The following is a 24,243-nucleotide window of genomic DNA, read 5'->3' as shown; positions in this document are numbered from 1 at the left end:
TAATCTCTACACGGTCGCTGACAGAAGCCAGCCACATCATGTTGTTTTGATATTAAAGGTAATCTCCTACACGGTCGCTGGCAGAAGCCAATCACATAATGTTGTTTTGATATAAAAGGTTATCTCCTATCCTACAAGGTCGTTGACAGAAGCCAGCCACATAATGTTGTTTTGAAATGACGTATATAGCCTACAAGGTCGCGAGAGGCATTTCCGCCCCGTGCACTCGCTCGTAGGCGCTTTGTCCGGCGTCTTCGCTGATGATTGAAACCCTGCTTAAGCAGAAGGAACGAAATCGACAAATACGGTTTAAATTTACATAACAATTTAGAAAATAATTGTTTGTTTCTGAAAGATTAATTTTTCTTTCACCGAATAAGAACAGCAAAGTTATATTTCTCAAATGGCGTAATATTTACTTTTAATATTCATGAGGTGAAACATTTTGCGAGCTTATTTTGTTTTATGTCTACTGGGCTTGTTCCTTCGGATTCCGTCTTATTATTAATTTATTTCGCAGGGGGGGGGTCAAAATCAAAACTATTTTCCTGTTTATTAGTTTGAATATAAAACATACAAGATACACATGGTAAGTATCAAATACTCACAACAAAACATTAACTATTAACACTCGGGCAATATGTAATAGCTCTACAGATCAAAGGATGAATATACATTAATTGTATAGTCCTTATTCGCATATATCGTTTCAGCCGGATTTGTACTGAAATCGTTTGAAAGATTATCCATTTCTTGAATGTCCGAAGCATGTCATATTATAGAATCACCAGGGAAACAACACAGTGTAAAATGGGGCAACAGATGGAAATACATTGTATTCTCCTATCAGCGGTTTCTTACGAGATGTATCGTGTTTTATGTACAAGTCATTTCATATGACTTCAAAGGGCCACTTGTATTTGCTGATGCTGCCAATTAACTGAAATTGATATTACAGTGATATGTTGAAACACTAGTAAAGGATCAAAGTTTAGGATAAAGCACGGTGAACCAAATAGGGCACTTCATCACAAAGTGTCATTTTTCAGTACAATGGTGACGATGGGGTTATTTGGATACTTCCGTGTGCATGGCAACTTATTTACTCCTTGCAGTTATATCTTGCCTGTAAAGCCACTTAAACACTAACGCGTTAAAACTAGGTCCTCGGTTTGTAAAATTCATGTTATTAATTCTGCTTAGCCTTATTGAACGATGCCATAGAAACTCCAATGATACACACAGAAGATACAATCCAGCTAAATTTAAACATTGGAATATAAACAACGATACACGATTTACTTACATACATACAAATATGTAAGCCTGCAATTATTGTTATTAATAGTTCATACTATTAACTTTGCAACATAGAACGGCACATTCATTACAAAAGTAAATGAATAGACAAATGCATTTTTAGCAATCCATATTTAATGTCCAAACATTGCAGGTTCAGCAACATATTTAAATTGATAGATATATAAAAAGATACATTTTTACATATTTATGTAATTATTAACAATATATTTAAAAGCAACAACATCTGCACTGTAAGTATCTCAAATGTTCATATTATTCACTGTAATCAATATGTTTAATATGAACATACATTTAAAATGTTAACAATATAGTTCAACCCCGACTGCTCGAATTAACTTGGCTCGAATTCCTCGATGGCTCGAACTGCATGTAAATGACGTTTTTATACTGTATGTAAGAATTCCCGCTTGTCTCGAATTTTTCGAGGCTCGAGGTATTTTCGACGGTCCCTGTGAGTTCCAGCCAACGGGGTTCGACTGTATATTCCAAATGTTTAAACGCAGTCGTAAATCTTTAACATAATATTGGCGTTGTTGTTCCCCATTTGGTTATATTCGTGTTCTGATCTTACTGTGAAAAAGCCTGGTTCCCTCTTCACCAAACCCTTTGTTTGACAAATCAGCAGACACTATTAAGACATTACCAAAAAGTTCTGCTCCGACAGATAAGGCCTAAACATTGATATTTATAGTAAATATCATCTACTTGAACCTTCACATTGACAAGAATGTGCAGTATTAACAGTATATATGAAAGGTTTTATATACATCTTAAACAAGCAGCACGGCGACAAACAGGCATTTATTTTTTGGGCAAGTGAGCTTCTTTGCAAAAGTTTATTATCTTCTGTGCCTCAACTCCCTTCATTCCAAAGTCACTCATCAGGTCATTCTTTGTCAACCCTGTAAGCAGAACTCCATCTACATCATTATCTAAGAATTGTTCTGCATAACTACTTAGATTTAATCTTTTTAAGTAGCCAGTAACTTCAGGCACTGTTAAATTACATACATCTTCTGGAATTTTAACGACCGGCAGGCCGATTTGGGTATCCTTTTCGGGAACTCTTGCTACAATGTACTGAGCTTCCGGTATCTGAAATTTGTGTTCGCTTGCTTTCTTGTCAACAGTGATCGGAGCCACCATTGCTGAAGGACGTTCATTACTCGGAACCGCCGTGTTATCTGGACTGAACAATTTCGGTTGCTGAACGTTTTGTGCCAATTTTCTACTTTTCAAGTCCGACTTAGGAAAATTTGTTTTTCCGAGGTTTTCTGGAGGATCTGAACTTTTCAGCCACCCTTTAGGCTTGATGGAAATTTTTGGTTTACTTCCAGGTGCTGGTGGATTCTTCGGCCTAGCTGCTTGAGTTTTCTTTTTAAGCTCAGCTCCTGTAAACATATTGTATTTTTCTTGTGCTGTGGTGTTGCTCTCTGGCTTCGCTTTCACTGGTTTCAGTCGTGCTTTTGCAAGTAGTATGTTCTGCTCAAGGTCGCAACTGCCATCTCTGTTCGGCTCTACATCGCCATGTTTGTTTTCTTTGACTTGATCTAATAGATTCTCGCTGTTCTCATAAATATCAATATCGGGCTCTTCGGCAGGTAGCGGCATAAATGGTTTTGGCTGCTTAATCTGCTGTGAACTTAGTGTCTTTAACTTACTTGTGTTTGGCTTTGTAAAAATCTCTATAGGTTCATAACCATCCATGCCATCAAATGATTCACCCACGCAAATAATTTCATCTTCTTTTTTTGCAGAATTTACGTTTGCGTACGGTTTGTGAACAAGTGACCAGAAATTGATGTACGAACATGGTTCAACGTAAGAATACACAGCCCAATCCTTTGCTGAGAATTGTTCTTTATAGTGTGCCATTTCTACAAAAAAACGTTTCTAAATTAGTTTGTCTGTAATATATACTTTTCCTTGTGCTATTTTAATTTCATGCAATAATGATTGTATTTATATTATTTTGTTTGTTTTTTCTATACATGTATTACACAGGGAATCTGAGGATAATTTTTTTAGCAAGACTGAAATGTTGGAAGTTTGAAGTACAAAATATAATGTTTGCAAATTATGGTTTAATTGAAAAGTGCATTGACAATAATACTTGTCATATAAAATACCTGGATTCCCGTAACATGTATCATAGGAAAAAAAGTCGCAATGATAGGCAAGGTCCTTGAGAAAGGCATGCCATTCGTCTTCAGATTTATTCTTGTGTCCCGTCACAACGGCAAGGCGAAGCTGTGTGAGATATAGTGGCACATGAATCACCACGGTCTCTAGGGTGTCTGAATCTGTTGAGTGGGACAAAATAAATAGTAAGAAATTATAGCTTCACTGTTGTTTCCCATTATTTATCAAATTATTATATTCATTTTGCATATCATTTAGTATCTGTTGTGCACTGCTAATTAACTGCATTGTTTTACGCAGCCATCATTCTCCCGATAACTTTATGTTCAACTCTGTTCATAAATACGCGTCTTTGTCTTAAAACAATTACTCCATCTCTATAAAAAAAAATATGTGTCTAATAATTCCCAACCAAAACCGTGTACGCGCCATCTGGGTTTAACGTGTCCATAATTATACTTTGCCATCTATTAATCATTGTTGTGATATATTTCTAAGGTGACTTCTATAACCGTGACTACAACGTGTTTAATCATGTAAAACTTATATATTATATACATATTATTGTGCTAAATTTCCCGAACCTATGTTGTTTCCAAGTAGGTAAATCTCATCAAATGTGCCTGTAAGGTCAATTTCAGGAATGTTGTCTGTATTTATTATCCGGTTTCCAACTGTTATGCTTTTCTTTTTAGGAAACTCAACCACGCATGGTAGAGTTTGCTCTTGGAGAATTTCAGCGATCGTCCTTTCCTTTATAACTGAAAGTTAATGTAAATTAAAAACTCATGCTCGTCGCAGGGTTTGTACAATGATTTTAGTCCAAAGAAAAGACCAAGATGGCCACAAGGAGCCTTCCAAATCTTTCATCCGCCAATACATTCATAATTACATCACCCATTCACCCATTCATCGATTCATCCACCTTTTTATAAACCCAACCAACCATTATTACACCCATCTATTCATCGACGCCTCCATTTATCCACCAATCCATTCATCCACTAATTCCTTCATTCACCCACCCATTCAAATCCATCCATCCACCATCCATTCATCCATCCACCGACCCATTCATCCACCCATCCACTCGTCCATCCATCCATCCATCCATCCAACCAACCAAGCATACATCTATCCATCCATCCAACCACTCACCCAACCAAAATCCAACCATTCACACATCCACTTAACCATCTATTTATCCATACACCCATCCGCCCATCCATCCATCCATCCATCCAACCGACCAACCAACCATCCATCTATCCATCCATCAAACCACTCACCCAACCAAAATCCAACCATTCACACATCCATTCAACCATCCATTTATCCATCCATACATTCGTTCACCCATACATCCGTTCACCCATCTACCAATCAATTCTTTCAACAACCCATTGATCCATCCTGCCTATTACCCATTAACCCATCTCTCACTTTATTGATCAATCCATTCAGTCATACTCCCACCCATCCATTCATCCACTCTCATTCATCCATCCATTCATCTTTCAATTCATCCATCCACATATTTATTTAACAACCCTCCCATTCACCATTCCCCTATTCAGCCATATACCAACTCCACTTGGAAGTGGGAATTTAACACACAGCATATGCCCAAGACATATGTTTACCAAAATATGGATTTGAATAGATTTTTGAAATTTTACAAAAGAACACAATATAGGCTACGAGTATGAATTTTTCTTTAATTAGATTACCGAATATGATACTATTTCTCTAATTGCACAGATTGATGTGGATGGCGTGATGGGCAGTTACAAAACAAAACAATTTAGTCTTCGAGTAGTACCCCTTTTTAGATCCATGTATATGACATGTTCATATAAATACAGTTATTATTAACTAACGATACCTTTTTTGCCAGTGCCTTTGACACAAACCGGTTGCTCAAATTTCTGTGGAATGCTCACGTGCATTATATTCCTACCCAATCTAAATTGAGCAATGACCCTCGGTTGCCTAGATATGGTCTGAAATCGAATCACCTGAAAAGTAATTATGAATGTTGTCGTAATTTATACGGAAAACATTCGTCTAAGTGAGTGCCCGCTTCCAACACATATGCAAGTTTGTGATAGTATCTTACTTTGAAATGTGGTTTGACAAATACTACATGTTAATGCCTTTCGGTCGCTTAATGTTTAGTGGATGATTTTTGTCGGCTGAGTTTCGAAGGGGAAAGGTGAAACCCGCCACGCGTACTTACAAAGTGATGGCAAAAGCCACTTATCATGTGTTTAGAATAGTATAATCAAAAACCTGCTTTTGTGAAGAAACAATCTACTCTTAACAATGATATATGCTATATTTAATTAGAAAAGCACTAATTTGTTAGTAAGTTAATTTGATTTCAGGTCTGACCCAACATAGATCCAGTGCAACCACATTGGCACAGTCGCACATGCAGCTATTAGAACAATCTCCAGTATTCAAGATTCTATGTGTGTATCGCCAATGTTAGCATGTTTCTACCTCTTAGTTCATATTTCATCATCAGTTACTTAGGAATATAACGTAAGTATCATGACATTATTTCAAATGATAAAAATAGTCTCAGAAAGAAAAATCAAACATTTAAAACAGTGTTTATGTGCTCTTTCATACAACGGGACTTAAAACAGTTTTACCTACGGCGTATTTATGGCGGGCGGCTTATAGTATGTTGTCTGATCAATCACTTTAGAAACCTTTGTAAAAGCATCATCAAATGTCGAAAACATGTGTATAGGCATAACATCTAGGACAAGTTTGTCAAACCAGTCATATTTCTTGATTCACTCAAGACTTTTTGTCCATTTAATTTTAGAAATTGCCTAAAAGCGGTCATGTTTAACCAATAATTTTTTAACAATTTGTCAGACCATAATCAAATTTTGGGAACATGCGTATGGGCATAAAATCTAGGACAAGTTTGTTAAACAAGTCATATTTCTTGATTCAATCAAGAATTATTTTCCATTCAATTATATACATTACCTAAAAGCGGCCATGTCCAACCAATAACTTAAGAGTCCATTAATAAATCATCATCGAACAAGGTCAGAATTTAAATGGGCATAATATAGTAGACAAGTTTGTTACAGGCCATATCGTTCAGGTCACTAGAGAGTCAATACCCTTTAATTATAGAAACAAGCTTAACTCGGTATGGACAGAAGATCTCGGTCAGGTTAAAAAAGGGCTATGACTAATTAATATTTACATCGACGTCCGCTCTCTAAATTTGGCTTAACGAACACCCACATATCACCGCATTTTGTTTCTTTGAAATAGAAAGGCTTATTTTACAATAATTGGCACTTTTTTAAGCTCATGTTGTATCTGGTCAACTCGCTTAGACTAAGATTGTTGGTTCTTCTGTGTCATAACCATGTTTCACTCATGTGCAGTCAAAAACATTAAAGAACCTTCCTTCTTGAACATATTTGTTACTTCCCTTGATTTTAATTCTCTTGATATACGTCTATTTGTTCGAAACTTCCATTTTAAAATCTCGAACAGGATAAAATAAAGTATTGAATGACAACAAATATCAAATTTGTATATAAATATTTATGCGAAAAGCTACAGAAACAAGCTCAGTAGCAAAAAGTTTAAACATAAACCCGGTTTAATGGCACTGGGTTGCTTTTTTTATAAGTTGCTTTTGTATTAATGTGTTCTTATTAATGGTCAAAACTATAATAAACTAAATTTCCTTTAGCTTAAGCGTCTGGCACAGCGCGTTAAGTCCACTGTAGAAATAGTGCAGAGAAATCTGTTGAAGTATCAAACGTTGCCAAGTATATGTTTACATTAGTTGATATAAATATATCATTTATGGTAAGCCATAAGTTGTCTGAAAAAAATGTCAAACGATGACGGATCAATGACAGACAGCTCGATATCGGTCCGACAAGATATCGGCCAGACTCGTATCCGATGGGCAAAGCGATATCGGATCGATATCGTGTACGATATTTATCCGATATATATCCGATATGGGATTGCTGGTTTGGTAACGCGTGTGACACATGTATGGGCTTTCACGTACGTTAATGTATGATGAATCATATTGGCGGCAGTATCTGCTAGGTATTGTGAAAGATGTTTGATCTGATAATAGATTTTAACAATTCAAAAGTATTAATTTGAGTATGTCGTATGAACCCCTTTACCGATACTACCACCTATGGTATGTGCAATGTTCTGCGTTAAGTATTATCAGAACATAAGGTAACAGACCCTTGTGTACGTAAAGGGGTATGTCAGACCTGAAACAGGAAATGTATAATAAGTTAAATCTGTACAACAGTTTAACAACAACTAACTATGATTCTTGAAATATATGTATATAATGCATGAATGTTATTCGCTGACTACTAGTTGGTAGGCGGAGCTAATCAGAACTTGCAGAGCATATCAGAGACCACTACAGTATGTTTTGAAATTGATACCGAAAAGCATATTCATCATTGATCCGTGCTTATTAAAAATATGTATGGATTTACTCTTCGTATAAAATGAGCAAAGCGAACGGTTACATAAATGTAAACCTTATATTTTCAGTATCGGCTGTATCAAAGATTTGTTTACATCCTGTTTCAAATACGAATATATTACTGTGTGTTAAGTCAGACGTTAAACTGCTTTAACGATGTTAATATCTCGTATAATATCGCTGTTTTCGGCTTTACCTTAGTTGCCGTGTGATATGGGTTATTTCCCAATACAAAAGTGCTCATGTGAGGGCATGAGTCAGACGACATGACAAAGACGAAATAAGCAGACGACTGACTGAAATTCCATTTAGTCTTAATAGACAGCAATACTTTTCAAGTCTGCCATACAATTATTTTGGTTTAATATCAGCTAGCTATTTCAAGTTATGATCAGATGAATCAGTAGATGTTAACTCGGCCAATTGACAAAATATTATCCCAAACACTACGCTGTTAATAAGGGTTGTATTCATTTAAAAGCGTATCATTCCATTTTTAAGTATATTCTTTGGTATTGTTGATTATAATAAATTACAAGTGTTGTGCTGTTTAAAATCATGTATAATTATGGTCCCTTTTATATGTGCTGGTTTGATCAATGTGTCTGTTCTCTCTTATATATGCTGATTCGATCCATTTGTACGATCTCTCTAATATGTGATAATTTGTTCCATATTATTGGTATCTCTAATATGTGATGGTTGGATCGATGTGCATGGCCTCTCTAATATTTGGGTCAATTTGTATTGTGTCTCCTATACGTAATGGATGGATACCTGTGATTGGTCTCGCTAAAATGCGATGGTTGGATTCATTTGTATGTTCTCTCTAATTTGTGCTGGTTGGATCCATGCGTATGGTATCTTTGATATATGCTAGTTGGATTGATGTGTATATCATATCTAATATGTGCTGGTTGGATCCATGCGTATGGTCTCTCCTACATGTGCTGGTTGGGTCCATGTGTATGTTCTCTCTAATATGTGCTGGTTGGATCCATGTGTATGGTCTCTCTAATATGTACTAGTCTGATCCATGTGTATGGTCACTCTAATATGTACTGGTTGGATCCATGTGTATGTTCTCTCTTATATGTGCTGGTTGGATTCATGTATATGTTCTCTCTAATATGTGCTGGTTGGATCCATGTGTATGGTCTCTCTAATATGTACTGGTTGGATCTATGTGTATGTTCTCTTTAATATGTAATGGTTGGATCCATGTGTATGTTCTCTCTTCTATGTACTGGTTGGATCCATGTGTATGGTCTCTCTACTAAATGTTGCTTTGATCCATGTGTAAGTTCCCTATAATATGTGTTGGTTTGGTCCATGGGTATGGTCTCTCTAATATGTACTGGTCGGATTCATGAGTATGACCTCTTATATCAGCTGGTTTGATCCATGTGTAGTGTTTCTCTTATATATTCTGGTTGGATCCATGTTAATCCATGTGTATGGTCTCTCTAATATGTACTGGTCGGATCCATGTGTATGGTCTCTCTAATATGTACTGGTCGGATCCATGTGTAGTGTCTCTCTTATATGTACTGGTCGGATCCATGTGTCGTGTCTCTCTTATATGTGCTGGTTTGATCCATGTGTAGTGTATCTCTTATATATCCATGTGTATGGTCTCTCTAATACGTACTGGTCGGATCCATGTGTATGGTCCTTCTAATATGTACTGGTTGGATCCATGTGTAGTGTCAATCATATATGTACTGGTCGGATCCATGTGTCGTGTCTCTCTTATATGTGCTGGTCGGATCCATGTGTAGTGTCTCTCTTATATGTGCTGGTTTGATCCATGTGTAGTGCCTCTCTTATATATCCATGTGTATGGTCTCTCTTATATGGACTGGTCAGATCTATGTGTATGGTCTTTTTAATATGTGCTGGTTGGATCCATGATTAGTGTCTCCCTTATATATTCTGGTTGGATCCATGGGAATGGTCTCTCTAATATGTGCTAGTCTGATCCATGTGTATGTTCTCTCTAATATGTGCTTGTTGGAACTATGTGTATGTTCTCTCTTATACGTGTTGGTTGGGTACAATTCTAATACTAATACTAATACTTATATCAAATCAAATAATAAGAAAAAGAATAAGAATAATACATATTAATAATAATAATAGTACTTATGTGGAAAACTACAGAAACAAGCTCAGTAGCCAAAGGTAAACCCCATTTAATGGCAAAGGGTAAACGACAAAGACATAGAACACAAAACCAAAACAAAATCACAAACAAGAGACCTCACATGCCGGAACATTCCGAGCCAGCCTAAGACGATTTTAAAGATAACATGAATCTGCAAAATTTATAAAATCAAAGGACTGAAAGTTTAGTTATGTAAGGATGCAATATGCAACCTTATATTTTGTTTCAGGAATTCAACTTCAAAAACTAGAAGGCAAGTAATTTTCAAAGAATTGTTTTTATATCCACGGTTTGAATAAAGTCCTAGCAATTCATTGAGTCTATATTCCCAACTACATGCTGGAAACATTTTATTTTTACGAATTTTCTTTAGACATCACCATAAAAATTGGGATGAGCACCCCTAATCAGTCAGCGATTTAAGACTACTATTGTACTTTGATATAATATTTTAATGACCATAAACAAATGTTGAGAAAGTTCTCTTTAATTTATACTATCTGAAACCCGTTTTTTTCGTCGTAAGTTTACCGCGATAGCAGAAATGTTTGACATCTGTACATATTCTTGCGAATCTCCTCAACTGTGCAATAAAAACACCATATAATGGTGAACTAGGAACATCTCCATCTAAAGAAAGGTAATTAATCATTTTAAAATTAAAATCATCACGTTTATCATAAAGATTGATATTCAATATATCTTCCCTTACTTCGAGTTATTGATCTAAATATAATGCTTTCAGATTGGATGTGTTAGATTTAATAAGTTGCTATTGTGAAAGGTATATCGATTTAATATTATTTGTAAATACCGGATTATCGAAACTTTGAATATAATCAATATATCTAAAAGCGCTATTGAAATTATCAACACGGGCGAGGTCTCCAGACTTAGATAATTATATTCACTTTCATAGCTTTGTATATTTTAAAATATTTACTCTTTTAGGATGTAATAAACAGGCTAGACTTCATTAAAATTCAGCCAATTGCATAATCTATCAAAAATGTAAATGCAAACGACACTTCCTTTACTTGTGATACCATATCCTGTTATTAATTGTTAAAACTATAATAATGTAAGTTTCTTTAAGCTTAAGCGTCCGGCACAGCGCGTTAAGTCCACTGTAGAAACAGTACAGAGAAATGTGTTGAAGTATCAAACGTTACCAAATATATGTTTAAATTAGTTGATCTAAATATAATATTTATGTGAAGCCACAATATGTCTGAAAAGAAAATGTTGAAAAGAAGACGGACCAATGACGGACAGCTCTATATCCTGTGCAAATTAGGGACGAAAATGCGCCAGTTATCACAAAGTTGTTCCTGTTTACTATCATATTAAAGTTTAAAGGTAGTCAATCCTTCATTAATTTAAACAATTGCTGCTGGTTAATTTCATTTTGCAGTAACAAAAAGTGAAGTTTGAATATTTGTTTCACCGAGAACTTTTATATATACCCATTATGTTATTCAATCACAATATGAATATTGCTCAATAGTTTTAGTTTATTTGAACTATTTAGTGTTCCAAAGCCAATGAAAGCCTTTATTTTAGCTGGTTGTTTGCTATGCAATACATTAAGACCTATGATAAATGTTTAACATGTATAGTTAAGACGTTCATGGACCACAACATGGCCAAGGCGTTGGTTTTTTTCGAAAAATGTAGTGGTGTTTAAGCAATTGGCAACGCATTTTGAGTTCAGGCACTGCTTAGTGTCTGTCAGAAGACCATATGACATTTGACAAGGCTGCCGTATTGAAACAGCTATGGAAATGCCTGAAGATAACACGGCCTATCTCCAGCCATAAGGAGGGTTGGTCGTCGTTGCATCTGAAGTTACAGTTTTGCACAAAGGGGAAACAACAGAACAGAAAGGCAGCAAACAGGCTAACAGTCAATCGAAACGTTTTTGTCCGTTGAGCGATGATCATGATCATGAAAAATGCTGGCTAAAGAGTCGTGGTGCTATAAATACATAGGGCATTTGGCCAAACGGTGTATGTCGATTAACGAACGGCAAAGACGTTACCTCGGAAAGGGAACATATTCAAATGTGAGCGACTTAATTGGTATATATATCTGTCTTCATATTTAGGTCTGTCCACAAGGAAAATCATTGTGCCGCTTATTCTATGAGATACCAAAGAGATTCTGAGGTATCAATTGAAAATGCAAATGCAATATTGAAGTCATTTTCTGAGAAGAGAATGGAGTTGCTTGGGAAATGCGAAGTTCCGGTGGAATATGAAAGCCAGAAGTAAAAGCGTTCGCTGTAAGTGGCCAAAAGAAAATGACCAGCGCTTTTCGGATGAATGAAATGTGTATGTGACAGGAGTTTGAGCACCTATGGAATAATGATAGTTCACGGAATCTACATATTAAAGGTTTTAAGCCATTTTTCATCAAAGACACAATATAACGCGAGTTTGAGCGGATGAAAATAATAGATTCTTGACAAGTTGAAAAACAGCGAGTGGGCTTTGCTGCTGGTTGTAAGCGAGGAGCAGTATCCAATTCCTAATACAGAGATTCCAAAGATATTGTAGAAATTATTCGAAAATATCCGCTTATAGAGAAGTGTACGAGTACATAGTAATTAAATTTCCATTTGCGTATCCCAAAATGGTTTAAGGTCATTTCCGAGCTATAGTAATGCGAAAAAGTCTATCCAGAACAAACGTCCTGAATTGCAAAAATCAGAATGTAAGTGGTGGGTAATCAAACAAATTACTGAATGGGCATGCGTGAAGATAAACTATTAACAGCTAGACGTAAGTCGACACTGTATGGAAAAACACCCGACAGATTAACATTTATAAATAGGAGGGACATTAGATGTAATGTCCCATGATTTTCTAAAGGTAGAGATGATATACTCGCTGTGGTAATATGACACTACCTTGTGCTTCCAACGTAAAAAGTTTCTATAATAGAACTTGACGTTAATACAATGAACACTCATAGCACCAGAAACGTCTTTTCTTAACAACTGGACGTATACATTAGAGTTTTATATCTACAGAAAGTTCTTGAATCTTTTTTACTGAAAGCAGATACACGAACACATTTAAAACATGATTTGTAAAGCCTTTCTAATGTAAGTAGATATCTTAATACCAAAAAATATCAATAATGTAAAATTGAAATAACTAGATTTAACTGTAAATCGATTTCCATATTTCTTGCCAACAAATGATCAATAAGCTTAGATCAACTCGTTATGTGTAATTATTTATCTTCTTTATTTTCCATTTGTTATGTAGCTCTATAAAATGTTTTTAAATCAAATGTGGTCGAGACATACATGAATATAAAAACTTTGATTGCCCTTTGAAAGAGCATTTTAACTATTCCCTGTACAATATAACCTAAACATTGAGCTGGTGTCAGTTGAGCGTGAAATGGTCTAGCAAAACCACAAAATAATATTACAAAGAGTCCCTAATATGAACATTATTTTACACCACTGTGTAATTAACGTTTGCTCTCACTTGATAGCAGTTGTATATGTATGGTTGACCTACCATTCCCCTGTCAAACGTATCTCCCTGTATTTCCCCGCAGTAGCCTTGTGTAATCATAACAATTATCGGCAACTTTTTGCTGAACTTCTCGTAAAAATCCTTTGGGGAGTATTCCTTCTTCTCAACAATATAATCATCCATGGTTGAGTTGAGATGAGGTGAGCCAGGTATCTTAAAACTCCTTTGAATATCGTAGTGTGAATTAATTATCTATAGGCAAGTATTCGATATCGTTAAAAGTTCAAACTAAAGAGGGTCTTCGTTTACATGCCCTTCAAATGGCCAGACATCATATAACATCTGTGCCAAACACTGTTTTACATCTTCGAAATATCTATCACTGGAAGGATTTGGAATCCAGACAGTGAACACATACAATGTAAACTCCATGGAAAACTCTTAAACTGTCATGAATAATTTCGACATATATGCATGCATTTACTTTATTGTCCATTTTCTTCCTTTTCTATTGAAAGCTGCATAAACACTTTGCATGTCCTATCAAAATACAAAATATGTACATCGCATAGTCTTGAAATCGCCACAGAAACGTGTGTTGAAATGGTTTTTTTTAAATATTTGATAGATGTTAGTCAAAAATAGTTCTACTTGTTTTTGCGCAAAGTGCAAATAGTTGGGTGTTACCCCGTTAAATGCATCGTCTGATACACACGGTTTATTTAAAGCTTTGCTCCGTTAGTTGCAATAATGGGTTAAATGTTTTACAGCGCAGCAACTGTTTACAAAATGTCCGGCCTTCAAGTTAGTAGTAGTCAGTAGTTTACTCAATGATAGCTAAGCTCAATTTCTCGAAATAACCCATAAAAAACCTTCTTTTGTCTTACACATTTTTCCTTCTATTAATATTTAATATAATTCTAATTAGTGTCTTACAGTACAGATTGCATTTAAATCTAATCGGAGTTTCGTTACGTCTTGTGAGATAAGGTTTTTAAAACGCATGAACCCATTTTGGGTTAAAACATGTATATAACTCACCCAATAACTAGCTTACATTGACTTTCACTCCGATGGGAGTATACTTAATTATATTGTGTTGTATTTTTCCACAAGTGTTATTCGCATATGAACTTGGTTAAGCCCCCCACACCCACAAACACACACCTCCCAGAAGTTAACTTGTTTTCAAATGAACGTGTGTTTCACTGATCCCAAGGCGGTAATTCAACCTTATATAGATAAAGCAGTTTTGACGCATGTGATCTGTCTGTGGTATTTGTATGTTTATGACCATTGTTTAGTGTTCTTTGTGTCATTACCTTGTGCTTATATTTGATTATTTGATAATTTGACACATGGTTTTCGCTTTCATTATACTATTCACATTGTTTTATTAATATTGCATTGTCATTTCGACCAATAAATGAAAACTTCAATCCATGCAACTGCATTTTTTCCCACTTGCCTTCTATATAAGGTAGGATGAATGCATAAGTTTTATAATTACTTACATCAAGTTTGATTTATGCGAAGTATGTTTTTGTGGCATTAATCAAATGTCTCTCGTGTTATGTCTTTCCCTTACAGAAAAAATGCATTAAATGTGAACAGTTATTGTGAATAATATGTAAATATTTTGCGAACTATCTGCGAACATGTATCTTCTTCTAAGAATTCATTCGCACAATGTTCACAGAATGTTCACTTTTCACATGCAAATTAGATTATCTGCGAACTCAAATTGCTAACAAATTGTGAACAAATTGTACAAATGGAGATCATTAAATGTAAACAACTTGCGAATATTAAATGTTAACAATTCGCGAATATTAAATGGTAACAACTTGCGAATATTAAATGTTAACAATTCGCGAATATTAAATGGTAACAACTTGCGAATATTAAATGTAAACAATTTGCGAACAGTACATGTAAACAATTTGCGAATAGTACATGTGAACCATTCGCAAACTATGAACCAATAAATGTTAACAATATGCGAACAATAAATGTGAACTATTGGAGATCAGTAGATGTGAATAACCTGTGATATATATATATATATATATATATATATATATATATATATATATATATATATATATATATATATATATATATATATATATATATATATTGTGATACTGTGTGCAAAACTTTTGGAGTCAAATCCTAAATTGCCATTTTGGAGTATATATCAAATGTAAGAAGTGAAAACAATTATTATACAGTTTATTCAAACACAAAGTAATTATTCATTTTGTTTTTGTCTGCATACATGCATTATACCTTTTAACAAACAATTTTTTCTTATTTTTTCCAATAATTTTGTCTTATATACTTGTCAAAAAATTCCATTTAAGTAACTTACAGGTAACCATACTTATTGTTATAACATACAGTTTCAGTCATAATATTGCAGAAATGAGCTGCAGTAAGATTAGATTACCATATCAAAGTTAACAAAGTTAAATTGAAATTTTATCAGTTTTTTTTTTAAAGTGTTATAAGGGCCTGCAAACCCCTGGCCACAGTTATGAAAAAGGTTAAACTAAGAAATAGATTGGCAACCTCCTGCCTTCATAGAATTAAAAGCTTAAGACAGTCAAATATTTATTTTGTTTTGATAACTTTATATTAACATGATTATAAATACACACGGGCTTTACATATTCGGCACTTGAAACCTAATAGTACTTCAATTAAACATTATACAATGTTCCTTACATTTTCTGTAACATTCAAAATGTTAAAATTCTTCACAGCTAGATGAAGGGTGTACTATTGACACATGGAAACCTGTCTCTTTTCTGTGGCTCCCTGTCTTTCTTTAACCTGGCTAAACCCCTAAGAGGTTTGTTTACATAGTTATAGTAAATATCAGTAAGTTTCTAATTCCTGGAGTTTTCTCATACTGAGAAATAATGTTAATACTTATTTCTGAATGACAAACACTAGTCCAAACAAACAGCTCTAAAAGTTAATTAACAGGTTGTACAGTTTGTTCAATGCTTTGGTTGAGACTGTCAATGGCACACTGTCTTTTTAAATGTCAAATCTGCTGTATTATCTGATCTGGTCATGTTAATACCACTGCCATTCAAGATCCATCCCCTTGATGCAGATTTCGGAAAGGAGTTCAGGTAACACAACTACTCTGGTTTTCATCAAGGTAAACTACACCATATCCGATGCAACACACCTGCACTGCACAAAGCCAGGCCTGTTTGCTGAAAGTATGAATTGATAGAAATTATGTCTAGTTCAGTCATATTTTGACATCACAATAAAGCACACAAAAAACAAGCTTATATAAAGATTTAGATATCATACTAGTGTTTTGACAAAGTGAGGAGTTTCTTGACTAGTTAAAACAGCATTTATTTTTGTTGATCATTGTTGAAAATTTGAAATGTAATATAGAAATAACATACTTATGAAAGTTCACATATACATTCGTCCTCTGGCAATAGGTATGCAAAGTTGCATTTTATCAATTTCAACAGTTATTGAGTTATGGTCAAGGTTATTTTTTTGACATGTAACAGATAACAATTAAAAGGCTAACATCTTAAGTGAATACTCTTGAAAATCTAGGGCTCAATTCTGTTAGGTAAGTATTTTCAAAATTAAAGTACTCTACTATAGGGATAAATGTGCAAAATTTATTATCTACCTGCTTTTCCAAAGACCAAAGTGCCAATTTCGGCTTTTCTTCTTTCTTCTCCAAACCATGGTACTTGAAGTAGTGATCATCATGCTCACAGCAGTGTCTGTTCCCTTCCCCGGCAAATCAGTCTCATCAAGCAAATAAACTGCTTGTTATTCTGCAACATTTGATACACGTACATCTTTATTTTATACATGCTATTTTGTTAATCTAAACTATTGCATGATTTCAAAATAAAATATGGAAACCAGTTAATTATTCGGTATTACACAATATGCCTTCTGATTACGCATCACAAGATTGTCATGTGTGCATCCACAAATATTCTCCTTACTTGAAAAAAACTGTCAGTTAATAATTTAATTAGCCGTTTATTAATTTGTGAACTTAAGTTATAAATAACTAAAATGTACCTGAGTGCTCTGCACATACTCCAAACTACGATGACGAGGCATTTCCATATAGTTTTGAACAATATTGGACCAGTCAGTTGGGCATGATGGGGGAAGAAGACTGGCAGGAAAATGTTAACTGCAACATGGGAGGGTGTCGGACAGGGAGCATGGATACTGTCCTGAAATAAGATAGCAATATGATGCATATAAATACAGTTATGTAGTGCACTGTGATCTTTTGTCATTTCATCATTGTTGTTATCAAAACTCATAAACAGATCACAATTATCTACAGTGTTGTCATGGTCAGGATGAGTGTTTCTAGTAAATGAAGGTCATTCATAAGTTATAATACACAAATCATGATGAAAATGTCATATCAGTGTCGTTGACATGTCCATCCGGAACACAGTACTCCCCTGACTACATAAACAATTGACTCGATCATGATGAGAAAGTTATATCATTATACAAATTACCTCATTATTATGGACAATGGTGTATGAAAATTAAATAAAAGCACCATGCAGTTCAAGTCCTTTGTTTACTAATCCGGGTTTATGACTATATTAACGAATATTTTAGTCTTTTTTCTATATCATTTAAACCTTACAAAGCTTAATATTAAAGTTATACAACTGCAATGATATTTACCTGTCATAACTCGACAGAAGCATCCTCGAACAGCAGTAAATGTAGACAAAAAACGTAATTGTTTCAAAATTTCTCGTTTTTCAATTACAAACAGTCACATTTACTCAGGATAACTAAATAGGAAGCAGCATAAAAAATGTCATTAAATCCAAATCGCCTGTTTGCATCTTATGCTTAAACAGTACTTGTTAGGGAAGTGGTGTTATGTTATAAATAAATAGGGACAAGAAGAAACCCGGTGACAATAGCAAAAGAGACTTAACAAAATTATGCATAATGGGGCGGGGGGGGGGTAAACTTAATTACCCTTGCCATCTGGTAATACCCATTTGACGAGTACACTATTATGTCTACACAAATATTAAAAAACAATAACATCCTTATATTAAAAGTTTGGCAACAGTAATTGTAGCGTGGATGCTTTGGATTATAAATTATATAATACATATATCTTAGTATATCTTAATGATTTCGTACCAAATAATAATTCTATTTCCACCAAAAAATAATAATATTTCCGCCCAAAGTAGCCTTATTTTCGATAAAATCATTAATTAATGCTAAATAACCGTCACCTGAATATAAGAATGATATAAACAAAGTTTTTATCTAAAAAAAACAACTACCTAATGACAAACATTTCTAATCTTATTTTCGTATTTTAGTCAACAAAGCTATTTTCGCGAAAATAGACTATTTCGTATTTTAGTCATACCCGGTATGACTAAAATACGAAACCAGTGAATAAGTATATATGTGTTATATTTGAGTTGATTTATGGCAATGATTTACTTAAGCAATAAGTAGACCAGGAATCAAAGATTATTTTCATTATTTATTCATTCAATTTAAAGCACGTACATAGCAATGAAACATATCATGGAGTACAAATAAAAACATTTATATAAAACTTAACATCAGTTTAAACTCACTACAAGTCTATTATCCTCATTCATGAGGACGTTTCGCTTGTCTGCCCTTTGCGTTTTTGCGAATGACCTTAGAACTGTTCCAAGAAACACGTCCATGCCACCTTCCCTTTTGCCCGGGTGAACCAATTAAGTCTCTATCATAATGTCTGGTGAATGTCAGACGCTTCCCCATGTCGACATAATCATCCACAAGAGCCTTTTTAAGTCTTTCATTTACTGATTTTCTGATTTTTGTTGGTGTCATGTTCGTATGTGCCGGAAATCTTCCTCTCTGGACGATGGCAGACACCCACACACGCTCTGTTCCACGCTGCTTCAATTCAGACACTAGCCTCATTATATTGGTAGCGATCTCTTCGGGTCGACACTGCCCATCGATGTCATTTCCTCCGGCGTTCATGAAGACATATCTGGAATAATAAAATAAATAATATTACCTATATAATATAAAGAAAACCAGTGCATACTTAGGCGTGATTCAGATATAGGAGTTGAGAGTTTAGTAAATGGAGTAAAAAGGAAAAACTGTTTGTCAAAGACATACCTATTCAAACAAGACTTCATTCTGATTTTGAAACACACCAACAGGACGAAATAGCCAATACATACCTGCGGGAATATCAGGCGACCACCAAGATAGCTATCCGTAGCACCGGTGATGGCAATTGTTTATTCAACGCCGTTTTTACTCTGTTGGTTGGCGACGAGTCACGAAGCATTGAACTTCAAAACAGATGCTGTCTAGAAATGGTGGTCAATAAATACAAATTCCTCAATCATAAGAAAGCAAGATCATTCAAAGAAGTTAATCCTTATTATATCCATACATACATTTACAAAAAGTAAGATGAATTTGAGCACTGAACAGTGAACACAGTGATAACATTAATTGCTAATTATATTATTAAGGTTGACGAACTGTAAACTTGATATGTTGACGAAACAACTAGCCATTCTGTAAAGTGCTGTGTTCTTTTATGAAAATAACTTAAAGGGTGATCGTAAACATTTCGTTAAACTGCGAGTAGCATTACAAACATCGGTATTACAACTGCTTCTGTACAGCGCCGTAGCCACACTGAGGCACACCGAGGCAGCAGCATCGGTTAAAATTTGCAATGCAAAAATAAAAAAAGGTAATGAAAAGTAATAAATTTGCATCTGAATTCGAGACACCACCACAATATAACAGAACTAAGAACAATTATGCATAATGTCGTAGTAACAGCTATAGATGCTAAGGCAAGTTCAGGCACGATCCTCGCTGTTATTGAGCCTTGTCCGACTCCGTTCGACAGCAATTTTTGCGCGCCATTGTTCAAAAGATCCGCATGAATTTTACCCTACATTGGTAGACATCGCTTCGTACAGGCCAAGAATCGGGGTTTGTGATGGACCTGGACACATTTTGAGTGGTTGGCGCAGACGGTTTTATTGATATGATCCTCTGCATTGTCAAGATTTACGGTCATGAACGTAAGGGTTACAAAATCATTACGACCTGCACAAAGTGATACTAAGGTCCAGGTCCGACAATGATTCATTGAGAAGAACTGCATTTAACTAGTATGACCTATAAATAAAACGCCTGTGTGATGTAAAAAAGTCGAAAGCAAGCAGCACCGGTATTTATCACTTCATGTCGTAACTACTTTGCCTGCTCCAATGTTGTATTCCACATTCTTTACAGTTTGTCCGGATTTAGCAGTTTTGGTCATAAACAGTTTTCGTATGAAGAGATCTTTAACATTCTTAACTTCAATGATAAACTGTTCCAAGTAACCTGCAATTAAACAGAGAAAGTTCAACATTTCTAGGGAGACGCACTGTTACTGGCTACGGTATGCCGATAGTGAATTTGTGTTTGCACATGCAGATGTTAGGCACATAGAATTTAATTGTTCACCATTTAAAGATTGGAAAATGCTGTGTAGGGTTAAAATAGGTATCTTACCAAGTCACAACAGTTCTAAAACACACGTGTATTAAAGAGGTAACCGCTAGTGTGATATTTATAAAAAGTTTGTACAGGAAAAACAGAATCGATAAATGCGTTGTTGAGCACAGCTTATTCCGATAAATTATTCGAAAACAGACATGTTCTTATTGCCATAGTTCACCAAGTTATTATAACACTTTCATCACGAGAAATTCCTCTTAGAGGGAGGTGGTTAAAAGATCAAAACCGCGAGGATAGCAATTTTAACTTCTTTATTAACTGGATAAGCAGACATGATGAACAACTTTCTAACAACCTGAAAAGTAGTCTAAAGAAAGCGAAGTATACATCGCAATTCCAAATGGAAACATTACATGTATGGTTGACTATATACGTAAAGATTGTATGTGATGTTTCAAAATGCCAGTTTTTTGGCATCATAGTTGATGAAATGACTGATATTAGTGTAACAGAACAGATGAGTGTTTGTGTGCGGTATATTGTTGGTAAGGAAATAAATGTTTTTTTAGAACTGCCACGAAGTGATGCAAGGACCATTTCAAACAACCTTATTGAAAACCTACACAACTGGACTTAGATCTAACGAAGTGGCGAGGGAAAGGGAAAGGGATTGATGTTGCATAGATAAGGAGAGGCAAATCTAATTATGCACTCAGGTTCCACCAATTCACAATTGTATGAGCACCTTTCAACATCTTACTCACTAATCTTTAAAAAGGAAAACATAATCTTAACAGACACATGTCGGGTAAAAGCGCAGTGTCGACCTTTTTAGCCGATGCATCAGAGTGTGAGGAGGAAAACGGGGCTGTCATATTTCAATGTGCCTCGAAACGACAGACTCTCCCAACACTCCGTGTTTCATTAGTACCCTGTTGGTTCATTATGAGCATATATATGTACGACGCACTAAATGATACTGTTGAGGAATCGTCTGGCACGTCAGCTAATGATGTGTCAAGTTATTTGTGGTCAATGGAAATAATCGAGATTATTGTGGAGGCATTTTGATCAAATATATATTGGCATTCATAAGGCCACTACATGTCTGTTAAGCCTGTAACTTGTTACGGCCGGGCTCACATTGAAGCTAACAACCTTGATATCCGCAGAGGTATACGAGCCAAATCCGTCTATTTTAAAAATATCTATGACAGGTCAGTGAGAATAGCTGTACGAAAAATTATTGTGCAGTGTATGTTTATGAACTTATTGTTTTGCTCCCCATAGCTTTACAGAGGAAAAAAGGTATATATAGATGAATTTATATAGATTTATCAATATATACTTCTTATTTCAAAATCATGTGGCACGACGGTTGTAAATATTTGAATCAGTTGCAGGCGTACTGATATATGTGAAAAAGAGTGCCGGACGAGATCGTTGAGGATCTGCTTGAGATATGTGGGCAGATCCGCCGTCTCGTCGGGAAGGCGGCACTTAGTAGTGTCGTCGAACTCCTGCCGAGACGTCACGCGTCAGCTGAAAAGCGGCGGCATGTCTTCCTGGTCGTCAATTCCCAGCGGATCAAGACGGCGGCAGTTGTGCCAACCAGGCACATTTCAAGCGACGGTGTACACCTCACGCACGAGGGTAATCGCGTTCTGCTCAGGTGTCTGTATCATGCAGTACCGGTAGTTAAGGAATATAACGAAACGGCCCTTTTCAGGGCCAATAAAACATTACGTCTAACAATAATGTCTTACAATTGTCAATCAAACACCACCAGTTTCCGTTCTATATTCTGTTAATTAAGTCAAGTTTTATTAGATTTGTTCATACAAAATGACATTAAATGGCGATTAATTGGAATATATCAAAAACACTGTCTTTCATATTAATTATTTGTATCCCTTTTTTATACAAAACGGACAAACGCGGACGTCATACAATATATACGTCTTCAATAATAATTCACCATCCTATAAGTGCATTGGATGCAGCGGTCTTACATTTCTCACGACTTACATTTCTCACGCCGTAGTGTGAAATCTGTAAGATCTTGCAAATCTCACGGTCTGATAATTCTCACGCTACACCGGAAATTACGTATATGGTGAAGGGAGATAACTAGGTTGTTATTATTTCTCGTCGCTATCGGTAACATCGTTGTCGGAGAATATGGATATTTTATGGATGCGATTCAACCATGTGTTTTACGTTAATTAAATAAATCTAACAAGAAGAAATGGTGACTTATAACAATTTAAGTCAGTGAAATAAATTAACAAAACTTTAAACACGTTTTTCTCGATATTGAAATTGCCGACTTTGTACTGAATGTATATGAATGTTTTTGACACATTGTTGAATATTTGATTTGATTCTGAATTGTCAACATGCTTAAAAAATAAAGTAAACAAAACGTTTGATATTCTTCAATTCTACATACTGGTAGTTAATATTCCTTTGAAAGGATTTGTCTGAAGGTCATCATCAATAGGTACATGTATGTTCACTTTTTAACCAAGGATAAATTAACACCCTCGATCAGTATAAAAACTCATTTAAAGTGGAATCCATATACTGTTTAACTTAATTTGTTAATCTCTGTGGGACTGATTAGTAGAATTTTACAAGTCACAATTGTGAACATATTGTAAACAGGGAAAATTAACAGAGTGTTTTCCACAAATGTTATTCCTAGTCAGTAACAAAGTTCTTTATGTGAACATTCTGCGACTTAAATGTGAACATTCTGCGAATTGAAACCCTTTCGTTTGATAAACTGACATTTTATATGTTCTAATTGTGAACATTATGTTAACTTTAACATTTTTAAAGTTATAACCGTAAACATTCTGCGAACTATTATTTTATTGTGAACTTATTGCGAATAGCAGTCCTAGGTGTGCGCTGATTATTCGCATAAGCTGCGAACATTCTGCGAATGATACCTGCGAATACTGGTGTTCACAATATATTCACAAATTGTTCGCGAGTTGTTCACAAAAAGGCATTCATTCTGTAAGGGTTGTGACATTAAATGT

At 35.1% G+C, this 24,243-nt stretch overlaps 1 protein-coding gene and 1 long non-coding RNA gene across 2 annotated transcripts; both read right to left on the bottom strand.

The window, feature by feature from the left end:
- Nucleotides 1-540: 540 nt before the first annotated feature.
- Nucleotides 541-14,756, bottom strand: LOC128205877 (uncharacterized). The gene is made up of 5 exons (XM_052907910.1): nucleotides 13,682-14,756; nucleotides 5,351-5,483; nucleotides 4,050-4,226; nucleotides 3,453-3,626; nucleotides 541-3,200 (listed from the first exon to the last, which is right to left on the bottom strand). Exons 1-5 carry the CDS (start codon nucleotides 13,820-13,822, stop codon nucleotides 2,125-2,127), a joined length of 1,701 nt encoding a protein of 566 aa, XP_052763870.1. The 5' UTR covers nucleotides 13,823-14,756; the 3' UTR covers nucleotides 541-2,124.
- Nucleotides 14,757-15,849: 1,093 nt separating this feature from the next.
- Nucleotides 15,850-18,453, bottom strand: LOC128206668 (uncharacterized). The gene is made up of 4 exons (XR_008256529.1): nucleotides 18,362-18,453; nucleotides 17,726-17,886; nucleotides 17,319-17,469; nucleotides 15,850-16,872 (listed from the first exon to the last, which is right to left on the bottom strand). It is a non-coding gene; the product is annotated as an uncharacterized LOC128206668 (long non-coding RNA).
- Nucleotides 18,454-24,243: the final 5,790 nt, after the last annotated feature.

The sequence above is a fragment of the Mya arenaria genome, chromosome 10, assembly GCF_026914265.1.
Source record: "Mya arenaria isolate MELC-2E11 chromosome 10, ASM2691426v1".
In the NCBI taxonomy this organism is placed as follows: Eukaryota; Metazoa; Mollusca; class Bivalvia; order Myida; family Myidae; genus Mya; species Mya arenaria.
This window is presented reverse-complemented; position numbering and strand designations above follow the sequence as displayed.

Excerpts from the sequence above, each read along its gene's own strand:
- LOC128205877 (XM_052907910.1), bottom strand. The coding sequence starts at position 13,822 with ATGGATGATTATATTGTTGAGAAGAAGGAATACTCCCCAAAGGATTTT. Across the intron at positions 3,627-4,049 it reads CCTACTTGGAAACAACATAG|ATTCAGACACCCTAGAGACC; the intron begins GTTCGGGAAATT and ends CCCACTCAACAG. Across the intron at positions 3,201-3,452 it reads TACATGTTACGGGAATCCAG|AAATGGCACACTATAAAGAA; the intron begins GTATTTTATATG and ends GTTTTTTTGTAG.